The sequence below is a fragment of the Sarcophilus harrisii genome, chromosome 6 (genome assembly GCF_902635505.1).
Source record: "Sarcophilus harrisii chromosome 6, mSarHar1.11, whole genome shotgun sequence".
NCBI classification, from domain to species: domain Eukaryota; kingdom Metazoa; phylum Chordata; class Mammalia; order Dasyuromorphia; family Dasyuridae; genus Sarcophilus; species Sarcophilus harrisii.
In genome coordinates, this window is record NC_045431.1 from 148,410,479 (window position 1) to 148,435,609 (window position 25,131).

At 34.4% G+C, this 25,131-nt stretch overlaps 1 protein-coding gene across 3 annotated transcripts in view; it reads left to right on the plus strand.

Moving 5' to 3' along the window:
* NFKB1 (nuclear factor kappa B subunit 1) overlaps positions 1-25,131 on the plus strand; it is a 159,312-nt gene that overhangs the window by 84,023 nt on the left and 50,158 nt on the right. For all 3 annotated transcript variants that reach the window (XM_012552019.3, XM_012552021.3, XM_031942311.1), the window contains one exon: positions 23,338-23,486. In XM_012552019.3, the coding sequence (XP_012407473.1) occupies positions 23,338-23,486 (149 nt within the window). The remainder of the gene's footprint in view (positions 1-23,337; positions 23,487-25,131) is intronic.

Below are 25,131 nucleotides of genomic sequence, written 5' to 3' on the forward strand. Positions count from 1 at the left end.
ATGTACTACTCTGCCTATCCCAACTGGTCTTCTTGTTCTCTATGCACCAAATTCCATGTCTAGCCTTCATGTATTTGCAAGCCTTGAATGTACTTCAACCCTCTCACCCAGAAATGACTATTTTTACTTTGATTATATTTTTGTATCTATTTACCTTTGTTCATGTTGTTCCTTTCCCAAACAGAATGTAAATTCTTCAAATCTTTTTTGTCTTTGTAACTCCAGTGTCTAGCACATAATAGATGTTGTATGTATGTATCTATACATACACTTTTATTGAATGAATGAATGAATGATTAAATTGAAGTATAATTATTTTGTGTGAGGGTCTATGTGCATAAGACTGATTATATGTAACATTGATATAACAGTATCGGTATATTGTGATAATGTTTCTATATGTTGGCAACTGTGTTTCAGCATAGTTGGTTCCCTTTGGAAACATATATATTGTATTTTATGCATTTCACACATTATTCTAACAAAGGGTCCATAGGTTTAGTTTCCCCAGACTGCTAACGGATTCCATGATACAAAAATAGTTAAGAACCTCTGTTCTAATACAAAAAGAGTAAAAGCATAAAAACGGCACTAAGACTTTTGGGACACTAATTGTCATTCTACTTTCTTTAAGGGTAACTAGGTGGCTCAGCGAATAGAGAGCTTGGTTTAGAGTGAGTAGCTTCAGACACTTACTAGCTGTGTGACCCTGGACAAATCAATTAATCTGTCTGCTTCAGCTTCCTCAATTGTAAAGTTGTTGTTCAGTCATTTTTCAGTCATGCCCAACTCTCTTGTGACCCCATTTTGGAGGTTTTCATAGCAAAGATGCTGGAGTGATTTGCTATTTCCTTCTCCAATGCATTTTTACAGATGAGAAAACTGAGGCAAACAGTGTTAAGTGACTTACCCAGGATTATACAGAAAATAAGATCTTGAGTCCAAATTTGAATTTAGGAAGGTGAGTCTTCTTGACTCCAGGTCGCGTACCCTACTGTGTCACCCTAATAACCCTATTCAACTAGAAAATGGCAATTATAATAAATGGCACCTTCAAGAGTTGTGGACTTCTGTGATTAAAGATAAGACTTGGATGAGGAATCAACACTTTAGATCTGCTTCCTCAACTTTGGTGTTCTCAGGGAATATTGAATGAATCCAAATGAGAGGTTTTACATAAAAAAACAAAACAAAACAAAAAAACTACATTGTTACTAGAGCAAACTTGTTTCATCATCTTTAAAATGAGCTTGTCTGGCAATATACCTCCTTTAAGAAAAAAAGTGTACTTTCTCCCTTTTAAATTATCTTCCTTTAAGAAAGAACACTAGGAAATGAATGTAAACTGCTTGCATTTTTGTTCTTCTTCCTGGGTTATTTATACCTCCTAAATCCAATTCTCCCTGAGCAACAAGAGAACTGTTCGGTTCTGCACTCATATATTGTATCCAAGATCTACTGTAACCTATTTAACATGTATAGGACTGCTTGCCATCTGGGGGAGAGGGTGGAGGGAGGGAGGGGAAAAATCGGAACAGAAGTGAGTGCAAGGGATAATGTAAAAAATTACCCTGGCATGGGTTCTGTCAATAAAAAGTTATTTAAAAAAATAAAATAAATTATCTTCCTTTAAGGAAGATCTAATTTAGGTGGTGCTACTTTTCTGGTCTTGGCTGGACACTACAGCTGAAAATGATCCCTTATCTCTCAAATTTCTTATGCCATTTATTGATTGCTCCTCTATCCTGATCAGGACCTTCTTTGTGGCACTCTTAATTGGGTCTGTATTATGTTTGTTCCTTATCCCTAAGCTAAGTCCCTTAAGAATAAGGACTGTTTTGTTTCTGATTTTGTATCCTCAGCTCTTAACATAATTATAAAAGTTGAATTTATTTAATATAATAATGTTTTTCTCAATTCTAAAATTCTCTTACTTTCTCAGAGTCCTCATTTCTCCCATAAGCGTTAACCACTTATCAAGTGTTGGCTATATCTTTCTATTTCTTTTCATCAAAAAAGTTTTTTTTTACTTGCTAATAAGTTTCCTGAGACTGTTGGTTTATGGGTTAAAATGCTGCCTAATAATCATATCATTCCTACAGCATTTTAACAGAACCTGTCTGTTACATTCTAGGAATGTGAATGGTTCTTTTTGAGAACATGGGAACAAAGTTTATAGTCTTTGTCAAAACTGTTTAATTAAAATGTCACATTTGTACAATACAAAGGAAGAGCTTTCTTTGTCTATTTTGATTTTTTTCTTTTTCATTTGAGAAAACACATAAGAATAAAAACTCAGGACATATTCCATCCAGATTTTTTTACAATCTGCTATTAGACTTAATGAATTTCTGTCATGGTTTGTAGAAGCAGTGGTGGGGAAGGGGAGGGAGATTCATTTTGGAGAGAGTTGACCAGACCCTGATCCTTGCTAGCTATTTCATATTGTGTCAGTCACATCTCTCAGACTCAGTTCATTCCATCTATAACAAGCTGGTTGTGAGGAAAATGCTTTGTAAATTATTAAAGCATTCTATAAATGTGAGTAGTTATTGCTGCTCCTCTTGTTGTTGGTAGTGGTGGTGATGATGGTTTGAATTGGTTTGGCTGCAGGTTAGAAAGATGGTTATTTTCCATAACACTATTTAGCTGATTGTATATGAGAACATTTCAGAGCATGTGATGTTTTCCCCTTCCTGTGAAATATGCAACCCCCTCTCTCTGTCTCTGTCTTTCTTTCTATGTGTGTCTCTGTGTGTCTCTGCTTGTCTCCCTGTCTCTCTCTCTCTCTGTTGCTCTGTGTGTGTGTGTGTGTGTGTGTGTGTGTGTGTCTGTCTGTCTGTCTGTCTGTCTCTCTGTCTCTCTGTGTCTCTCCCTCCCCCATCCTCCCCTTTTCCCTCTCGTTCTCTCATCATTATGTATCACTGTTACAATATTTTGGTTAACCTCAGTCTGTCACTTAGGTGGAGTTTATTGTTTAGCCCTATTGCTGTCCTGGTGTTTAGAATAGCCAATTAAAGGGTAAAAAATCTTACTTAGAAAATTTCCCACTTTTACTCACTTGAAATTCTTTTAATTGAGTGGGGGTTTCCACAGGAAATCTCAGAAGAATAATTGAAATGTTCTTTATTTCATGTACTTTCCTTCTAAAGAAAGGAACAGTTAATTGGTTTTCTTCCAGCTGCCACCAAAATGTCTCCCATCCTTGTTTTGCATTGCAGCTGTATTTACTGTAATGCAAATTAAATTCTATGTAGAACTGGTGAATTTCTAAGAATTTTTAAGATCATTAAGAGCCAAATTATCTCAATTATTATTCCTTCATCAAATGCTTTCAGTGAAGTTGATTTAAACTGGTTTTCTTAGCATGAAAATATAATATTGAAATAATTATTTGCCCTTTTTGTGAAGAAAAAAATCATTTCATCTTTTTTGACTGGATTATGAGATTAAATAGTCTTAGGGCATTCAAGTTTTTAGCTTTCATTCAAAATTATTTGTGATTTGAGATTCCTAAAACATTTTTAGAATTTTTAATAATTTAAAGAGTAGTTTACATTTCTCACCACGTACATAAATAAAGCATGTTGAGTGTATTTGTTTTTAGTGAAAGAACCTAGTTTTGCATCATATCTCTACTTCTGTGTACTACCTATGAGACCTTGAGCAAGTCATTTAATTTCCTTCAGATTCAGTTTTCCCATCTCTAAAATGAGGAGCAGAACAATTCTCAGTATGATTTTTTGTTTCTGCTTTAAGTCTTCTTAATCCTGCTAGGAAATCATTTAAGCCCTGAGCCTGTTCTCCCCACCCCCTTCATCCCTTGTAAAATGGAACAACCACAACTTTCAGGCCTTATTATCTCCCAGAGGTATAAAGAAGTAAACCACTACAATAATGATGATAGCGTGTTTTAAGATTTGCAAAGTGATTTACAAATATTATTTCAATTTCTCCTCACAAAAACCTTGAAATGGTTTTATTTTACATATGAGAAAAATGAGATAGACAGAGGTTAAGTGATACCTGTCCAAAGTCACATAGCTAGGGAGACTGGATTTGAACTCACCTTCCTAGCACCACGTAAGTTCAGCTATATCCACTTGGCTAACTAGCATATAAACCTTGAGGCACTTTAGAAAAATAAATTCTCATTATTAGTAGTGCTGTAATCTAAGCTTGAAAGGTCCAGCCAAGAACTTAACTCTTACCTCAGATTGAAGAAGGCTAACTAAACCTCCTGACCTGCTACTCAGACTCACTGATTCCAGTATTTTAAAAATTATTTTTATTTTTTATCAAACCTCTTTAGGTTATAGTTTGTTGGCTTTCATTTCTGGTGAGCTTTAGTTATGAAAGTATTTTTGACACAGTACAATTATAGATAGTTCTTGATTTTTCAATAGCTCATTTTTCAGGGTTTTGTTTTTCTTTGTGGTAGTCACTTTGACTATTCTTGAACAATTTTGATAAATGACTTAATGATGAAAGAAAAATGAAATGAAATTTCTAAAATTAAGATTTTTTTTCATTTTCTGTGAATTTGTTTTCCATGCTATCAAAGTCATCACCATTCTTAAAGTATTGTCATAGAAGATTACATAGTCTTTTTATAAAAATAATAATTGAGTATACTGTGCTTGGTTTCTCAAAAGAGGAATGATTTTTATCAAATGTCTTACAGTCACCACCTTTAACCCTTTTCATGGACTTATATACTGTGAGAGAATGGAAAGCATCTTTTTTGAAATTTAGGATTTAGCTTTGTTCTGAATGTGATTGCATTTGTGTAGGGAAATCTCCACTCAAGGCAAATCTGCAACTTTTCTGCCTTAGATTTGGGCAGTGAGACATTAACTCTTTTACAATGACTAGTTCATTTGCTTTTTACAACTCTGAGCAGTAGGTTTTATTATGATCCTCATTTTAATATATCTATATTGAATGAAATTCAATTGAATCAGTCTTGGGAAGTAACTTACTATGAAAATCTTACTATTTTCTTTATAAACCAAGGTTGGGAAATATAAAAACAGTAGCAATTGTGTGTGTGTGTGTGTGTATTATAAATATATAAATATATATTTTCACAGGCCCTCAAATAATCCAATGAACCATGTACAGCAACTATTATCCTCATAATAATAGATAGATAATAGAAAAAATTTATATATACATAAATGAATATATACATATATAAAATATACAAAGCTCTTACTGTATGTTAAGCATTGTTGTTAAGAGGTTAAGAAAAGAAAAAAAGAAATTTACCTGATAATTTTGTTATATATTTGAAAGAAATAGCAAGTTGTGCATAATAGATTTTCAGATTCGTGTACTCATCTTTTGTTAATATGTTATAAAATGCTTGCTTTATTCCATAAATTGAAAATAAAAATAAATTTTAAAAAAAGAGATTAAGAATTGGACATTTGCCTAGGCCCCAGAGCTATACAGTGCCAATTCATACCCATACTTTGTGCTATACTATGAAAATAAGAATATTTATGCTAGATTTTCTTATTTATAAAGTGGTTTAGTTATAAGGTCTACCTCAAAAAGTATGCCATAGATTATTTCCTCTTGGCAAAAAATTCCCAATAATCAAGCCTTTGAATCCACATTCAACATGATAATTTGTTTGAAGGAAGAGTAAAATCACTCTAATAAGTGAACAATAAATTTAGCATTATTCTGTAACAAACAATTGACAGCTGTATCCCAGAGAGTTGGCTAAAGCTCTTTAAGGGCAGGGACAATATCACTTTTGTCATTATATCCCCAGTGCACAGTAGGCACTTAATATATGCTTGTTTCACTGATTTCTAGATGCTGGAAATAGAAAGGCAAAGCTAAAGTAGTCTACCTCCAATGAAAAATAGTAGCTTTCAACTAGTGACATCTAATGTATATTAATAATAAAATAAAGGTTTCCTTAATCATCCCTTTGAGGGGAGAAAGAACATTTACAACCTGGGAGGGTCTAGGAAGTGTTTCAGTAGGAGGTAAGACCTAAGTGGAATCTATTTATAAGAGAAAAGTATGTCACAGATGGAGACAATATGTAGAGAACTTTACCCACATTTGAGGGTTATGAGCCATTTGAATTTTCACTTTTTATTTATTATGGTCATGAACATGCTGGGGCATATATCTATGCCTAAGGGATAGCCAGGTGGTAGAGTGAAAACAGTGCTGGGCCTTGAGTGAGGTAGACCTGAGTTGCAATCCTAGCACAGATACTTACTAGCTATATGACCTTGGGCTAGTCACTTAATCTCTATTTGCCTCAGTTTCCTCATCTGTAAAATAGCATCTATTTCATAGGGAGATTGTTGTGAGGATCAAGAAATATAATACTTGTAAAGCACTTAGCACATACAGAATAATTAGTATGTAAGGTAATATACACATATACACACATGTATGTATATATGTTATCACATATATTAGTTTATATTGTTATAATTATTGTTGTCATCACCTGTGTGTAGTTAGTTATAGTGATGTAATCGCTATAGTTTTTATATTTCCCAAACCTTGTAGTAGGTAGAAGACAGGAAGACATTCAGGATGACCTACTTTCCAGGAATGATTCAATTCAGTTCCATTCGACATACATATATATAAAGCACCTACTATATTCAGAGGATTATGGTAGACACCAATTTAGTGTCTAGAGACTCAAATTGGTTGCCTTTTTTCAGTTCTTTCCATTAAATGTAAGTGGCAGAGACATTTTTCCACCTAGCTTCTAGCAGAAACAATAAGCAGTGGTTCCCAGTTGAAGATTATTGGCCCAGATTACAGAGCCTGGGGCAGAGTCAGCTAGGATCTGTTTTTACCCTAGAGATTGAACCACTATTATTTATTACAGCTTCTCACTCTCATGATGTCACTGCTGTTTTATCATGATCTCTTTTCCACTCATGCCACTGCTTTGGCCCACCCCCAAACCCAATTGAGAAACTGTACCTCATCCTAAAAAGCTCTACTGCTAGGATTTCACAAGAGGACTTGTCTTATAGTCACCACCATCAAATTTATTCATAGCCTTATAGGCTATGAGAGGCTAGAAGGCATCTTTTGTTGTTATTTTGGTTTTGGCTTTTTGATCTGTACCTGGGATTGCATTTGTGTAGGGAAATCTCAGTGAGGAAACTCCTGGTTTAAATTTGCAACTGTTCTGTCATAGAGTTGGACACTATAGGTCAAGTGACTTAGGATCACAGAGCTGGTTCTTGGCCTGCTTGCTAAATGATAGTCCCTATGTCTTTGTTATTGAGAGCTGATTATAGACAGATGGACTTAATGTATATGGTGCTTATAATAATGATAAAGTGACAAAAATGAAAGCAGAATGGCATAAGAATTAAAACCAGGTTCATTTGTATGTAGGTCATTTTGTTGTGTCACAATTTCCTTTTATTATCCTGACTCAGTTTCCCTAAATTGTCCTGCCTGAGTTTCTAATTGTTCTGCTCAATCCTGCAAAACTACCCCTCCCTCTCAATCATCTGTATATTTGATAAGGATAAAAGACCTTCTATCTTAGACCTCATGATCCCAGACCTCCCCTACTTACCGGAATGCCTCCCCCCATCCTGTCAGAACCATATCCATAGTCCTGTTCCCACTTTCAGCACCCTGACTCTGCCCCTGCCTTTGTCTACCCCCTGTGTCTGAGCCACATGTATATATATAAATGTCATTGAGAATTCACATTGTTGCTGGATTCCTGGAGACGATAGTCTCACTCAGCCCTGGGACTAAACCATGGATCCATTTGGTCCCAGTAAATCTTTCCCTTTCAAATAAAATATTAAATACTCTCTATCTTGCCTCAGTTTCTCTAGCATTACAATTTTGCTCATGTGTTCTTAGATTAATATTCCCCCATATGTGCACATGTACCATGTATGCATACATAGATCTGTGCATATACACATCTCCCAACCAAGAATGAAGAACAAAATGAACAGAACCAAGAGATCATTGTATGCAGTAATAGCAATATTGTTTTAAGAACTACTTTGTCATTTTGACTATTATAAATATCTAAATTAACTACAAAGGACATAAAGGAAGATACTTCATAGAGAGAAAAACTGAGAAATTGAAGTAGCTCTAGAATGATTTTATACATATAAAAATTTGTGTTTAATGGTAGATATTCTAGAGGGGAGGGCTAGAGAAAGAAAAAGGGAAGAAAAAAGGAAAAATATGTTTTATGTATTTAAAAGAAATATCAAGTTGTACATGCATAACATGCAGTTTTGTGTGAAATTCTTTTTTTATTAGTGTTATGAAATGCTTGTTTTATTTCATGAATTAAGAATAAAATAAATTTTTATTTTAGAAAGCATGAATAGAGAATAGGAGAAGACAGGAGGAAACATCATTGAACAAGATGAAATAAGATTGGCAGGAGGGGAAGAAGGGGAAAAAGGAGAAATCCATATCATATGAGCCAAATGACTGCAATAAGAAAGAGGAAGAAGTCATTTATGTCAGTGTTGAAGAAAGGTCAAGGATGGGATGGATGAAAAATTTGGATTTGCAATTAGATCATTGGTGACCTTCTACAAGGCAATTTCAGTTGAATTAGTCATCATAGATCTGTCCTTGTTTTTGGGGAAACAGAAAGGGCAGTGAGACTTTTGGATTATAGGTGCTTTGAACTCCCATTTTTAGATATTTGTTGTGGCTCCAATACAAAATATAGTATTATCAACTCTATTTAATGGTCAGCCTTTACCAAAGACCATAAAACTTACAACATTCAGCTCTTTGTGATGACTATTTGTGGAGACCTAAAATGATGACTTAGGACAGATACCCAGTTTTCCCTTTATTTCCCTTTGTTTACATTGATGATCTTTAAACTTATAATATGTTCCAGAATACAAAGACCACTCCTGAAAAGAAGTTGTTACCTAAAAGCTGTTGCATTCAGAAGTCATAATAGACCAAAAGAAATTACATTGAATTATGTTAGGAGCAGCAAAGAACTGGAAATTAAGGGGATGTCCATCAATTGGAGAATGGTTAAACAAATTATATTGCATATAACTATAGTGAAATACGACTATACTGTAAAATTGACAAAGGGAATATTTTCAGAGAAACCTGGCAAAACCTATATGAAGTGATGCAGAATGAATTGAGCAGAACCAGTAGAATAATTTATATAATAACAATTTTTAAAACTAAATATTTTGAAAGATTTAAAAATTTAAATATGTTTAATATTATTGATTTGTAGAATTTATATCACATTGCTTGCCATCTTGGGGAGAGAGAAGGAGAGGGAGGGAGAGAGGGAGAAAAAAAATTTGGAACTCAAAATTTTAGAAAAGTGAATGTTGAAAACTATCTTTACATGTAATTATAAAAAAAATAAAATACTGTTAAGTGTTGGGGAGGAAGGATTCTTTTAGTAAAAAGGGATACAAATGAAAGTGAAGGTAGATCAGCACATATCAATGATAGTAATTGGTAGAACTTTGTCAGCATTGGATCAGTAGTACCATCTGTGTGTACAAAGGATGGAGTTTGAATTTATTGGTACACCATAGAATAGCAGCTAATTTAGAGCAGGGAAGTATCAATTATTCCATTCTGGTGTGCTTTGTGGTTGCTCAATGAATATTAAACAAATGGAAACATTCTTATAAAAACTTGATTATATTTAACTGATAAGAGATCACCCCTAAATATATCATTTTGTGATTCTGCAATGCTAGAATAGGAAGATACCTAACAACAAAACGACCCGACAAGCATCTTTTAAATATTCATCTGTAAATTAGGCACCTTTCTAGATACTGGGATACAAAAGTAAGAAAAAACAAAATCCTTGCTTTCTTTGAGTTGGTGATCTATTAGAAAAATAAATTTATTGAATGAATGACATTGATGTTATTGAAGTGTTATTGTTCACTCTTTGTTCTTAAAGACTATCAATGGAGTGATATTTTGATTTGCTTATAAATTGGATTTGTGAGACACAAAATCATCAACTTTGCTCTCTTCTTCAGATTCATCAAAGTCCAGTGATAGAATGAAAATCAGAATGATTAACGATGGCCCAGAATGCAATGGGTATTTTTGGCTTTCCTAAATTAAGGATTTCTTTCTCTTTAGGTGAATGAGTAGGGGAGGGGAGAAAAGATTTATTAAGTGTTTGGACATTCAAATGCAAAAAGTAATTACAGTCCTTGATTCAAAGCTTTGTACTATGCTTAGGTGATGCAAAGCTGCCCTCAAGGAGTTTATATATTCAATTTAATTCATCAGACATTTGTTCAGTTGCCTATTATGTACAAAAACCATGCTATCTTATAAACTGGGCTAGTTAGCAGTCTGGTTTCCAAGACTGGATAATAATAGACCATGTTATGATTATTTCATCTAGGAGTTTCTTTTTATGTCCTAATTGGGGAGCAATATAGTTTTCTCTCTAAACAGAGATGCCTCTCAGAAATGGATAATCTCATTAATCTATGATAGCTCCATTGGGACAGATTGCAAACCTTTTATGCCTTTCCTTGTGTGATTCCTGTCCACATCTTTCCATAAATTCTCTATAGAGGATTTACCCAGTATACTAGCTGGAGGCCTCCTTTTTGTTCTTTTAATTTTTAATAGATACCAGTTCAACATTTGAGTTTTTGTCCTTAATCTCCTTCATGCCTAGCCTGCCTATTTTTCTAGTGTGATGGGTCATGTTGAAGTATACCTTGTATACCAGTCTTCATTGAAAAGTTGTTTCAAACTATTTAAACCCACTTTAAGTTTTTCCATTGCTGATTGTCTCCAGTTTTGATTCTTCTGGAATCCTTATATTCCATCATTCATCGTCATATAATTTTACCAAGAGAGTATTACTTTAAAAATAATTAATTTTGCTATTTTTTTAAATATCAAAGAGTAATGTGGAGCCATTAAAAAAGCTATACAGTTTCCAAAATTAAATCCAACTCTATCTACTCCTGTTGAACTCTTCACCTGGCTCACTGTCCTTCAATAGAACTTAGATAAGATATGGATACTACTATTAACTCAATGGGCTACCCATCCAATTATGTGCTATAAATGGAAATAATCATTAATAATAACAATAATAAAGTCTTGCTGAGTACTTACTATGTATTCAGCACTGCCAAAAAAAAATGACAATGGAAAGGCATATAATCATGAAACAAATTACAATAATAAAACAGCAAATTCACTAGAGACATAAATTGTCTTTATTTACCAAATTAGTTTCAGTATCCTTGTTCAATATTTTAAAAACATTACAAATTTTTTTTGTGGGTTTTTTAAGTCATCATGATAAATCAGGTATGTTGTGGTCATCAGTATATTATGGCCAAAATTAAAGAATAAATGTTGAAGAGTCTTGGGGATGGGGAAAAACAATAATTCATTGTTATTGAACCTGTGAATGGATACAACCATTCTGGAAATGATACAAAAAAATCACTTAACAATGCATGCCTTTTAACCCACTGCTAAGCCTATACCTAAAAGAGATCAAAGAAATAGGGAAAAAGAGCTATGTGTACAAAAATGTTTCTAGCAACTCTTTGCAGTTGCAAAAAACTGGAAACTAAAGGGATGCCCATCAGTTGAGAGAGTGGCTAAAGAAGTAGTTTTAGATGTGAATGTGATGGAGGAGTATTGCTGTAAGAAATGAGTAAATAGATCATTTCAAAGAAACATGGAAAGACTTAAATGAAATTATATAAAGTTAAGGGAGCAGAACCAGAAGAACAATATACTTTAACATCAATATGATAAAAACAAACTGATGGAAAATGAAGCAAGCAGAGCTGGGGGGAGGGGGGGGGAAGGGGAATGTATACATTAAAAACAAAACTGTTAAGCTACAAGAACTCTGCCACAAGGACTATCCTTGATTCCAGAGGACTGATAATGAAGACAGACAATAGATTCAGAGTATAGAATGAGATACACACACACACACACACATACACACATGTGTATGTATATGTATATGTGTGTATATATAATTTTTGAATTTACCAAGGAAGGAGCATCTATATTTGTTACAAGGAACAAGTCCTTTTCCTTTTTTTTCCCAGTGGTGAGGAGGAAGGGAAGAAAAGAAAAAAAAAATTAATTACAAGTTTGAAAAATTCTATAGATGTGCTTTCACATGGGGCAAGAATTATTAGTTTTACTTAACTGACTTGTTTTAAGAGACCTTTCATGGAATGAACCTTCATATCAGCAAAGGAAAGATGGCAATCCATAGAATGAGGATTGCATGAGGAAATGTTTGAGAGTGAGGATGTGTAGAATATTTGAGGATAATGCAGGAAGCAGCCTGGCTGGAGTAGAAGAATGGCAAGAGATTAAAAAAAAAAAAAAAAAACAACCTACATAATAATAGGTGGAGTTAAATTATGGAAAGTCTACATGAGAATTAAAGACTTCTTTAAGGCTTCCATGCCTCAGATTCCATTATACAACACATGATATAATACATAGCTTTTGAGCCAGTGAGACTTGGATTCTAGTCTAGCCAGTCAATGACATATTCTGGCTCTTTGATCTTAGGCAAATCATTTCTCTTTTGAGTCCTCAGAAAACCCTGCATAAAACTTTTCAGAGCAAGAGCTCATCTGCATTGGTAGACATAAAATCCCTATATCAATAAAATTACAGATGCTATCTCTATCCCTAGAATTAAAAACACATCCAAAAGGGCTATTCTAGTTATTGTATTTTACATAAAACTCTGCATTCCTATGACCTAGTTGGTTTTACTGAACCAAAATGATGATTCAATATCTGAGAAAATTGTGAAATCCTTTTTGCCCCTCTTCCCCTTCATAATCAATTTAAGTAGCTTAGCCATAATTCAGCATAAGTCCTTTTTCAAATAAACTTAAGGAGATGATTTGACCAAGTCTGATAGAGCAAAGGCATAATTAAAGATTCTCTTCTAATAGAACTGTCCTTTATATAAGAGGCTCCTTGAAAAATAGTCACTCCATTTTTTTTTTTTGGTCAGTACCAAGCAAGGGATGTATTTTTACCACAGTTTTTTGTGAATGTCATAAAGAATAGATAGTATTGACTTCCAAGTAGAAGATGATTTCTTTATAGATGGTGAATGAGGTAAATAAGGTGCTCTAGTTTGTGACGGATAATCTAAAAGAGACTCACAGCCACCTAGAAGAGTACCATCTAATAGCCAACAAGAAAAAACCCAAATACACAAAGAATGTTAATTGGTCAAGATATGACATTCATCAGGATAAACAACCCATGTATGTTTGCAAATGCTTGTATGTATGCTTATATACATATATACATGTAATATATAAACACACATTATACATTTTGTAGTTATTTGAAATGATATTTCCCTTTTTATTATAACTTCTTGAGTTTTTTTTTTTAACATATAAATATGCTATTGATTTTGGGGGGGGATTTATTTTGTACCCTACAACTTTATTGAAGAATTGTCTCATTTAGAATCTGTGCCAGTTCCCCAGAATCTTCCAAATACAACATAACATCAGCAAAAGGGGATAGCTTTATCTCCTCTTTATCTATATTTAATTTATGTGTCTTGTTTTATTCCTGTTTCTAACATTTCCATAAGAAGAGTGGTCATTCTTGCTTTACTCCCATATTTATTGAGAGAGGTTCTACTGTATCCCCATTTCATATATAATATTATATATAATACTGTAGGATATTGTAGTGATACTATATGCTCTCATATATTATATATTCATATGTGATATATAATTACATATTATAGCTATACTAAGTACTATATTGTATACTATATAAATATATAGTTATATTCTGTGTGTGTGTGTCTGTCTGTGTGTGTGTGTGTAAATGCAGATGGTCCCAGGTCAGTCATTTTTAGAAATGTCCAATTCTTTGTGTCCCTGTTTGGAGTTTTCTTGGCAGAGATAGTGACATAATCTGCCATTTCCTTATCCAGCTCATTTTATAGATGAGGAAACTGAGGTAAATTGGGTTAAGTGATTTTGCCCAGAGTCACACCACTAGTAAATGTCTGAGGCCAGGTAGTACTCAAAAGATGAGTCTTCCTGATTTTAAGTCCAGTGCTCTATCCCACTGCAGTCCCTAGTTGCCCAGTGCTAAACACTAGAAAGAGATAATAATAAAGCATAAATAAGACACAGTCTCTACCCTGATATAGATTATGTATAGTAGAATAAGGTGTACCAAAATAAAGTGCTGTGTGGAGTTGGCAGGAGAAGGTGATTGATTACCAACTGCAGACACTATTTCTTATGGTGAATACCCACAGAAAGACAGCTAAAATTTCAACAACTCAAATTATTTTCTTTCTCTAGACCTCCTTCTCTAAAATGGGTTGGACTAAGGAAGGAAAGAATTAAGCATTTATTACGTCCCTTTTATATACTACGCACAGTGAGAAGTTCTTTATAAGTATCTCATTTGATCCTCAATAACTCTGGGAGATGTGTTATTATTATTACATTTTACAATTTAGGAAACTGAGGCAGACAGATTAAATGAATTGCCCAAAGTCACATAGCTAGTAATTATCTGAGGCCAAATTTGAACTCCTGATTCTAAGCCCTGCACTTTCTTCCATAAGCTGTATAGTTGACTAAAATGCCAACTCAAATATCTGTGATCCTATTATTATAGGATTAATAAACTCTTTATGCTTCAATTTCATTGATGTAGATTCTTATTCTGCCCAATATTATAAATTTTTACTTATGTAATAATTTAATAGCTATGTTAAATTGTATGTATGTATGTATAATATTACATAAATATATATTATATAAACTATGAATCTTCTGTGTCTCTTGTCCTATAAATGCTCCCCTCAGGATGCTGGGGCCCTCAATGGATCTTTTGCTAATCAGCAAATCAGCTGTCTATGTAGAATTACTAGTTCATAAGAATTGACCAGCCCATCTTCTGTTGCATTCATGTATCTTTTTCATACCATCTTTTATTATATATGACTGGACCTGTGAAGTTCCAGGTGAGAAAACAATTTCTACCAACATGAGTCAATACTCCAATTATAAATTACATTCTACTAGAGGTCCCTGGAATGTTGTAATGCCAGAGAAACTGAAGTAAGATAGGGATTAGAGAGTTTTTAATCATTTATTTGAAAGGGAGAAATATACTGGGACCAAATGGATCCATGGTTTGGTCCCAGGACTGAATGAGACTATGGTCTTCAAGAATCCAGCAAACAACGTGAGTTCTCAATGACATATATACATATGGCTCAGATACAGGGATAGACTGAGGCAGGGGTGGAGTCAGAGTGCTGAGAGTTGGAAACAGGACTAACAATCTGGTTCTGACCGGGTAAGGGGGGAGGCACCGGACATTCTGGGATGGGGAGAGGCATTCTGATAAGTAGGGAAGGGCTGGGGTCATGATGTCTAAGATAGAAGGTCTTTCTCCTTATCTGGATCATCATGATTGGGAGGGAGAAGTGGTTTTGCAGGATTGAGCAGAACAATTAGAAACTGAGGCAGGACAATTCAGGGAAACTGAGGAAAGACAATTAGGGAAACTGAGGCAGGACAATAAAAGAGAACTGTGGCACAACAATGTGAAGTAATCAGCCCAGGTTCACATCTTGGGTGTCAGAGAAAGGTCCTGACTCTCCCTCTTCCAGGCTCCTACATGATGCTGCCTATCTTTTATGAAATGATTATAATATTGTTATTATATCCTTAATATTGTTATTAAGTTGTGTTATAACAAAAAGTAACAATATTGGTTTTGTACAAGCATAGGAAAGGGGGGGGGGGAAGAGGGAGGGAGAGGGAAAGGAAAAGGGAAAGGGAGGGAGAGGAAGAGGGAGAGGGAAAAGGAAAGGGAAAAGGAGATGAAGGGAGAGGGGAGGGGGGAGGAGGAGGGAGGGAGGGAAATCATCACATTTCAGCTTCTGCTTTTAGGTGGTGTTTGGGAAAGTCCACTTCTAGCCAGCCACCTCTCTGTAGAGATGCAATGTGGTTTCTGTAAGGACTAGATAATGCCTTGCTATTCGTTCAAATATATCATGAAATACATTAGTTACAGGCAGATTTTTCAGGTTCTTTACCTCAGAGAGATCTTCAAGTTCCTCATTCTTAACAGTCTTGAATCTTGACATGATAGAAAAAGTAAGACAGCATGCAATTGCTGTCATCTAATTTAAGATGGAAGCCCAGTAGGTTTCGCTTGACTGAAGCTTGTCACCAGTATTGTCACTATTAAATCACTCTGCTTAATGTTGTATTTCAGAATTTATACAGTATGTGAGTGTTCTAAGGCCTCCATCATGTTTCCAGGGTGATCCAGGGTTAAGGAAGGCTGGGCCAATGCAACGCAAGCTCTGGCAAGTCCTGCCAAGCTGGAAACGTTTCAAGTATGCTCCTAGTGTGTCTATTGTCTGTGGACTGGCCTAGCTAAGTTCTGAAGCAAGGTGGCTTCAGGGTGATAACATTTGCTAAAAGGATATATTTTTTGGAGGGATTTCTTCCACAATTTGACTTGCTTTTTTAAAATATTGATGTCTATCAGTTTTTTTTTATTGCATTCATTTTCAAATATACTTTTCCCCTTTTCAGAGAATTAAGAATTCATTAGAATTCTTCTAATGAAGAATTTAAAAGATAAAGAAGAAGGAGGGAAGGAAATTTAGCAAAACTAATCAAACAGTAACGAATTGACAGTTCCATGCAAGAGAATGGATTTTTTTTTTTTAATCTGAAAAACAGCTACTGAATCATGAACTTAGCTAGCAGTTATATAGTGCTTTAAGGTTTTCAAAGTGTTTATGTTTATCATCTCATTTTATACTTACAAAAACTCTGAGAAGTACATGCTATTATTATACCCATTTTGTAGATGATGAAAATGAGGCAGGGAGGATTTCATGATTTGCCAAGGATCATACTCTCATCATCATCTTCATCTTTATAGTCATCATCATTTTAAAATAACGATAACTAGAATTTCTATGACATTTTAAGGTTTGTAAATAACATTCCAAATATTATCTTGCTTGGTCTTCATAAGTTGAGGGAGGTGATGAGGAAAATGAGGTAGGTAGAGGTTAAGGGACTTGGATCAACATTTTAAAATAACAGTGCCTAGAATTTATGTAACTAAGAGCACATTATAAATATTATTTCGTTTCATCTTCACAATAATGCTAGGTCTCATTGGATAAGATTACAGCACCTGGATAAAGAATACCTCAGTTCAAATTCATCCTCAGAACTTATTTGTTATGTGTTTCTGGAAAAGTTACTTAATCAACTGTTTGCATCAGTTTCTTCATTTGTAAAATGGGCTTGAGAAGTAAATGACAAACTTTTTGTCAAGAAAACCCTAAACGGGATCATAAATAATTGAACATAACTAAAAAACAACTAAATGACAACAATAAGTATTATATTATCCCCCTTTTGCAGATGTGGAAAATGAGGCAGATTGAGGTTAAGTCCAGAGTCACACAGTTTTAGTAAGGAGATGAAGCTGGATTTGAATTCAGGTCTTCATGATTCCCAAGTCCAGTCCTCTGTACCCTCTGGCACACCCAGAAAGGTGCAACCTGGATTGGTGGAGGAATTACCCACAGATATACCCAGGATACCAATGTATGCAATAACCACAATCACGTAAAGGAGGAAAGTATTGAAAGACATCATAACTTAGCATCTACCCTAGGATGTCAAAGACAAAAGATGGGTCTCAGATATACAGAAATATTTGTTGAAGCTCCTTTTATAGTGGTGCTGAACTGGTACAAAAGTAAGTGCTTATCATTTGTGAAATAACCAAACAAATGGTGGTATATTATAATATAATATAATAGTGTATTTTTAAATACAGAGATAAAGAGAGACAAAGACAGGAGATCTGCTCAGCACTGTGACCATTCATTACTTCTGAAGGCTGTTGTTGAAGCTTGAGTCCTCACCACTAAGATGTGGTAGATTAAGATGCAGAATGAGGCATACATTGGAGATAGTGGAAAGTTACAGAGAAGTTTTTTTTTTTTTTTTTTTTTTTTTTTAAGAGAGAAAGAAATCTCATCAATCAAATAAGTATATTTTCTGCCTTACCACAAAAAGAAAATTTTTTAAATAACAAAATGATTGTTTTTAAATGACATGAAATTAGTATTTATTATTATTTATTCCTCCAAGCCAAATTTAATGGAAATATGAAAGAGGATTAAGCTGGAAGTCAAGAAATTTGCAGCTGTGGGCAGATCATAACACTTTTCTGTGCCTCAGTTTCTTCATCTGTAAAATGAGCTGTTGATCTAGATATTTAAAACCTCTTCCATTTCTAAAATTCCATGTTCCTGTGATATCAAATTGGCTTTATTTTTACTATCTGGGAAAGGATTTTGCTTAACCCTTTAATGGTGGATGAATATAGTAATGATTTACTGATATGTTAATGGTTCCTTGAATGAACTTGCCAGAAAGTATGTTAAGATACTTTAGCTTCTGCATGTTTTCACAATAAACATAGTTTCTCTGTGCAAACTCTTTGATCCAGCAGTGTTACTACTGGGCTTATATCCCAAAGAGATCTTAAAGAAGGGAAAGGGACCCACATGTGCAAAAACGTTTGTGGCAGCCTTTTTTGTGGTGGCTAGAAACTGGAAATTGAATGGATGTCCATTAATTGGAGAATGGCTGAATAAGTTGTGGTATATGAATGTTATGGAATATTATTGTTCAGTAAGAAATGACCAGCAGGATGATTTCAGAAAGCCCTGGAGAGACTTACATGAACTGATGCTGAGTGAAATGAGCAGAACCAGGAGATCATTATATACTTCAACAACAGTACTATATGATGATCAATTCTGATGGACGTGACCATCTCCAGCAATGAGATGAACCAAATCAGTTCCAATGGAGCAGTAATGAACTGAACCAACTACACCCAGAGAAAGAACTCTGGGAATTGAGTGTGAACCACTATATAGCATTTCCATTCCTTCTGTTTTTGTCTGCTTGCATTTTTGTTTTCCTTCTCAGGTTATTTTTACCTTATTTCTAAATCTAATTTTTCTTGTGCAGTAAAATAACTGTATAGATATGTATACATATATTGTGTTTAACATATATTTTATCATATTTAACATGTATTGGTCTACCTGCCATCTAGGGGAGGGGGTGGGAAAAAGGAGGGGAAAAGTTGAAACAGAAGGTTTTGCAAGGGTCAATGCTGAAAAATTACCCATGCATATAGCTTGTAAATAAAAGCTATAATAAAAATAATATATATACATATATACATATATATATATATATACATATATATATATAAAATTAAGAAAAATAAAATAAACATGGTTTCTGTACTAGGGCTACTTGCTGCCAAGTCTTCAGATAATTTTGAGTGTGAGAAAAGTAAGCACAAACATTGCTTAAAATGCAAAAGAATCTCCATGGTTACTAGGTTCTAAGTCCATTGTGCAAAATTCCAAAAGCTTCTCAATACCCAATAACTGGTCTGCTTTATTGATTGATAATATGATAGGTAGAATTCTTGCCTTGGATTCTGTTCTCAGTTTCCCTGGAGCATCATGATGTCTTTGCCTTCAAAAATATAAGAAGAGTTCACTTTTGTTATGATTCCACCTCAACCCTGCCTATAAACTTTTCCTATAAACCTTTCTGACCATTTCCCTTGTCCAACTCTATCTCATTTTCAATTATAGGTAAATACAGTTGGCCTATAGAAAAATAGGGAGGGTGTGCTTTTCGTTTTTTCTTATATTAATAATATAAGGTTCCATCTTTTTTTTAATTACAGCCTCTTAATTTTCAAAACATATGTATGGATAATTTTTCATCATTAACCCTTACAAAACCTTGTGTTCCAATTTTCCCCTCCTTCCCTTTATCCCCTTTCCTAGATGGCAAGTAATCCAATATATGTTAAACATGTTGAAAATATGTGTAAAATCTGATATATCTATACATATTTATACAATTATATTGCTGCACAAGAAAAATTAGATCAAAAAAGAAAAAATGAGAAATAAAACAAAATGCAATTAAACAACAAAAAGTGAAAATGCTATGTTGTGATCCATACTCTGTTCCCACAGTTCTTTCTCTGGGTATAGATAGCTGTTTTCATCACAAGACCATTGGAACTATCCTGAATAATCTCATTGTTGATGAAAGCCATGTGCATCAGAACTGTTCATCAAATAATCTTGCTGTTGCCATGTATAATGATCTCTTGGGATTGCTTATTTTGCTTAGCATCAGTTCATGTAAGTCTCTCCAGGCCTCTCTGAAATCATCATACTGATTATTTGTTATAGAACAATAATACTCTATAACATTCATATACCATAACTTATTCAACCATTCTCCAACTGATGGGCATCCACTCAGTTTCCAGTTTCTTGCCATTACAAAAAGGGCTACGGCAAATATTTTTGCACACGTGGGTCCCTTTCCCTCCTTTAAGATCTCTTTGCGATGTAAGCCCAGTTGAAACACTGATAAATCAAAGGGTATGCATAGTTTGGTAGCCTTTTGATCTTAGTTCCAAATTGTTCTCCAGAATGGTTGGATCAGTTCTCAAATCTACCAACAATGTATCAGTGTCCCAGTTTTCCCACATCTCCTCCAACATTTGTCATTATCTTTTCCTCTCATGTTAGTCAATCTGAGAGGTGTGTTAGTGGTACCTCAGAATTGTCTTAACTTGCATTTCTTTGATCAATAGTCATTTGAAGTACCTTTTCATAGAACTAGAAATGGTTTTAATTTTTTCATCTGAAAATTGTCTGTTCATATCCTTTGACCATTTAACAATTGGAGAATGGCTTGAATTCTTATAAATTTGAGTCATTTCTCTATATGTTTTAGAATTGAGGCCTTTAGCAGAACCTTACAGAGGTTCATTCCTAACATAACTGTACTCTGTAAACAGGTTAAGAGAAGAATCTTTTTAATATACATATATCCTGAAAGGAAAGGTAAATGAAGACATCTCTGAATTTGGGTAAGATGTTAACACATAGTAAAAATAAAGGACATCTATTTGGAAAGATTATATTTTCCTTTGGATTTATGAACTAACCCTGTTCAGGGTTGTAAAAGACTTTGTATAAAAGTTTGGGTTTTTTTTTTTCTAAATAGGAAATAGATTTATGAACTTAAGTTGCCATCTTAGTTAGAAGGATGACTCTTGCTCTGGAATGTCAACAGTTTAAGTCAGCAAATATTTATTGAGAGTTTACTATGTGCTTGGAATTGTACCTCTCCAAATTCATTCAAGTTTCAGTTTGTATCACATAAATCCTTTTCTAGTCTCCTCCCCCAACCCCCCCCACACATTATTAGTGTTTTCTACCGCCTCAAATTATCTTGTTTTTAAATATTTTTGTCTAACTTGTCCCCCATGAGTATAAGTTTCTTGAGTAGGAGCTAAGGGAGGTACCCTACACAATAAAAAAAAAGCTCTGTGATTTCAAATCCTGTCTTAGGTGCTTATTACGTAGGTGACCTGAGGCAAGACACAATCTCCCTGGGCCTCAGTTTTGAGAAAGTTAGACTAGATATTTTCAGAGGTGACTCCCAGCCCTAGATTTGTGATCCTGTGCCTACTAATAAAGGTTTTCTGTACATTTAGAAAGTAGAAAAAAAAAATTTGAAACAGAATCATTTCAGTACAAAGCTGAACAAGACATGGTCCCCAACCACAAAGAATCTTAGCCTAGTAAGGGAAATAAGACAGGGACACACATAATTGTCATGGCAGTTATATAATGTGATAGTACTTTAAAAACAGTAGTCTAATAGATAAGATTTTGATAGTTTAGATTTGTTAAGTGATAGCATTAGAAGAAAGAATTATTTCAAAGAGTGTGGTAAAAAGATTTGTGGTGTGGGAGCTGTATACCTTCAAGCCATGATGGTGTAGGAGAAGAAGGGGGGGTGGGGGTGGGAATTGTCTAGGCGAACATCCATTCATTTTGCTCTCTGATATTGTCCTTTTCTCAGGCTTCCCAGTTTGGGTAGCAGAGAAGAAGTGAGGGAAAAGCCAGTCCTTTCTGCAGTTTGTTAGGACATTAGGTAAAAGGGGACATCAAGAAGAAGTTAAATCATTAACTGAAGCTCAGACATTTTGGAGAGTCTCTGCTAGTAATATTTATTCTAATAGTGTTGGGGTATTTAGTCTTTTTCAATCTACTCCAGCATACACCATGATTTCACCAACTTTGTTGGATGTTGACTTAATGTGCCATCAGACTGGTGGTCTAGGCTTATATAATTCCCCCTTAATAGCAAAATGGAAAAATAATAACCTTCCATCTAGAGATGGAAAGAAATGGATATTATATTATGAGTTAACAAAAAAGCAAATATTGGTTCAAAGTAATTTGTTGATGGGGGGATTATGGCCAGATTATTGGTTAACATAATCATCATATTATATTACAATAGGGACTTTTATGGGAAAAAAAAATGTTGGTAAGCTTCTTCCCCCTCCCCCCCCAAAAAATAAGAAAAAGACTATACCTCTCTTCCATCTTGCAAAGAGAGGAAATTAAGCATGTACAATATTGTATTGTTATCCATAATTAATTTATTGGTTAATTTTGTTGTTTTTTTATTTTCTCTTTCAATTTTTTGTTGCAAGAAATGACTCTGTGTAAGTAGGGGACAGGAAAGGATACATTCTGAAATGAAGGTGTAATTTAAAAAATTAAAATTTTATGTAAAGACATCACTGGCATATAATAGAATAATTAAATTCAGAAATGGATAGGAACATAATATGGTTTAGACTTTTGAGGACACTTTGGCTAATCATTTTTTTGGTCCTAGGTTTCCACCAATCTATGGCCTTCTGTCCCAACCACCTATCTGTAGTTTTGCCCATTGCTGGGTAGTGCTGATATTTCATTGAAATTCAGCACCTTTCATGTCAAATTATTATACTTATACCAAGACCTGTTTCAAAAAGTTCCCACCCAGAACCACATCTTTCTATTGGCAATGTTTTTGTTTCCATCATGTCAAAGTGTCCTTGTTCTTTGGTGTTAAACGTTTTAGATTTTTTTTTTTGGGGGGGGGGGTAGGGGGAAAGGGACAAGGCAATTGAGATTAAGTGACTTGCCCAGAATCACTTAGCTATTAAGTGTCAAGTGTCTGAGGCTGAATATGAACTCAGGTCCTCCTGATTCCAGGGCTAGTATTCTTTCTACTATGACACCTAACTACTTATCTGCTCTAGTGTTAATTTTTTTTTTAATGTTTTCTCATTCAGATTTGCAACTATGTGGGGCCAGCAAAAGTTATTGTCCAATTGGTCACCAATGGGAAGCATGTCCACCTGCATGCTCACAGCCTGGTAGGGAAGCACTGTGAGGATGGCATCTGTACTGTAACTGCTGGACCCAAGGACATGGTGGTGGGGTAAGTGACAGTGTCAGCATGGAACAAACATTTGGGGAATATCTCAGAAAGGAAAAATAATTAAGATTAGTCTCCCCCCTTTTACTTCTCAGAAGGTATTACTAAAGGACAAGAAGAAATACATTTTTTACTTTGCCATTTATTAGATTCATACTCAAATAGGCTTACTTATTTGCTCAAAAATTTAGACATTTTTAATTTTAGAAGTTTTATAGAGAGAATTTGAATCTAAAAGATGAAAAAAATCATTTTCAGAAATTAGAATTTTTTTGAAACTTCCTAATCCTGGCTTAAACAAAATTTATGCTGAAATCCCAGCTATTCTACAATGTTTATTCAAAAGAGAGAAGTTGTTTTAAATCACTGCTATTAAACTTCCAATGGTATTGCAGACCTTGAGTTGAGCTCAAGTTTCAGTTTGGCTATTAGTAGAGAGAGTTTCCTTTCATGTGCTCTGGCATTTATTTCTTTGTTTGATGATGAGAATATTTAAGTGCCAAAAGCCTAGCTAGAGAGAGCCACTTCCTTTTTAGTCGCTAAAATCTGACTCTTTTGATGTAAAAAAGGTTGAAGCCTAAGATATAGAATTTCAAATTTGCTTTATCTCAACTTTTCTTTTCAACATCCTTTTGAAAGACTGGGCCTGTTTCCTTTCACCTATTGTAGGTGAGTCACCATGATCTATTTAGGAACTCCCTTCCTGTTTCAATTGACCTCTTATAAGTTTGAAAAGGCAAGGAATTGTCAAAATAGTTGAATTCTTAATTATGAGTGCTGGTTTGTTATAGTCTCTTATTTATTGGAAATATGCCCCAGTTTAACATATGTTTATTAAGTCTAGGTTCGTAGCATCCTGTTCTTAAGGAGCTATAGAAGTTTCCTTGAAACAAATTTCTTGTTACAAAATTTCCAGGACACTGAACATCTAAAAATATGGCAGTAAATTGGTGCCTCTGGCATGGAGGTTTTTTAGGAAGTTTTTAAGGGAAGAGAAGCTATCATCTAGGGAGTCCAGAAGACCCTATGATGGTTTAATTCTCACTTCCCCACTAGAAGAACAGTGGGCATATCTTGATCTTTGTATGGTTCAGTAAGGACTTACTGGGTACTTAGTATGTGTCAGGCACTATGCTGGGGATTCAGTTCCCAGAACTTGCATTTCTGAATGCTCATCTTCTTAACTTTGTGTCTTTAACTCCTTGGTCCTTCTGGTGAAGCCTATGGATCCCCTTCTTAGAAAAATTTCTTTAAAAGCATAAAAGAAAATATATTAGATTATAAAGGATACCAAGTACACTAAAATGCTGTTTTCAAAATATTATTGAGAAAAACGTTCATGGGCCCCAGGATGAGGATTCCAGCTTTAAATAGAGGCAGCATATTTCCTAGTAGACAGTCTCATTGCAATAAGGGAATGGAATGGAGAATGGACTCATTTGTTGAGAGACTCCATTTATTGAGAGATTTCAATACCAACAGAAGCCTCAAAGACATCTATTCCCATCCTAAATAAAACAGCCCCTCAGACTTGGTTTCTTAAAAATAGCATTTTATTTTCAAAATACAATGAAAGATAGTTACAGCATTCACCCTTGCAAAATTTTGTGTTTCAAATTTTTTTCCCTCTCTTCTCCTCCCTTTGCTT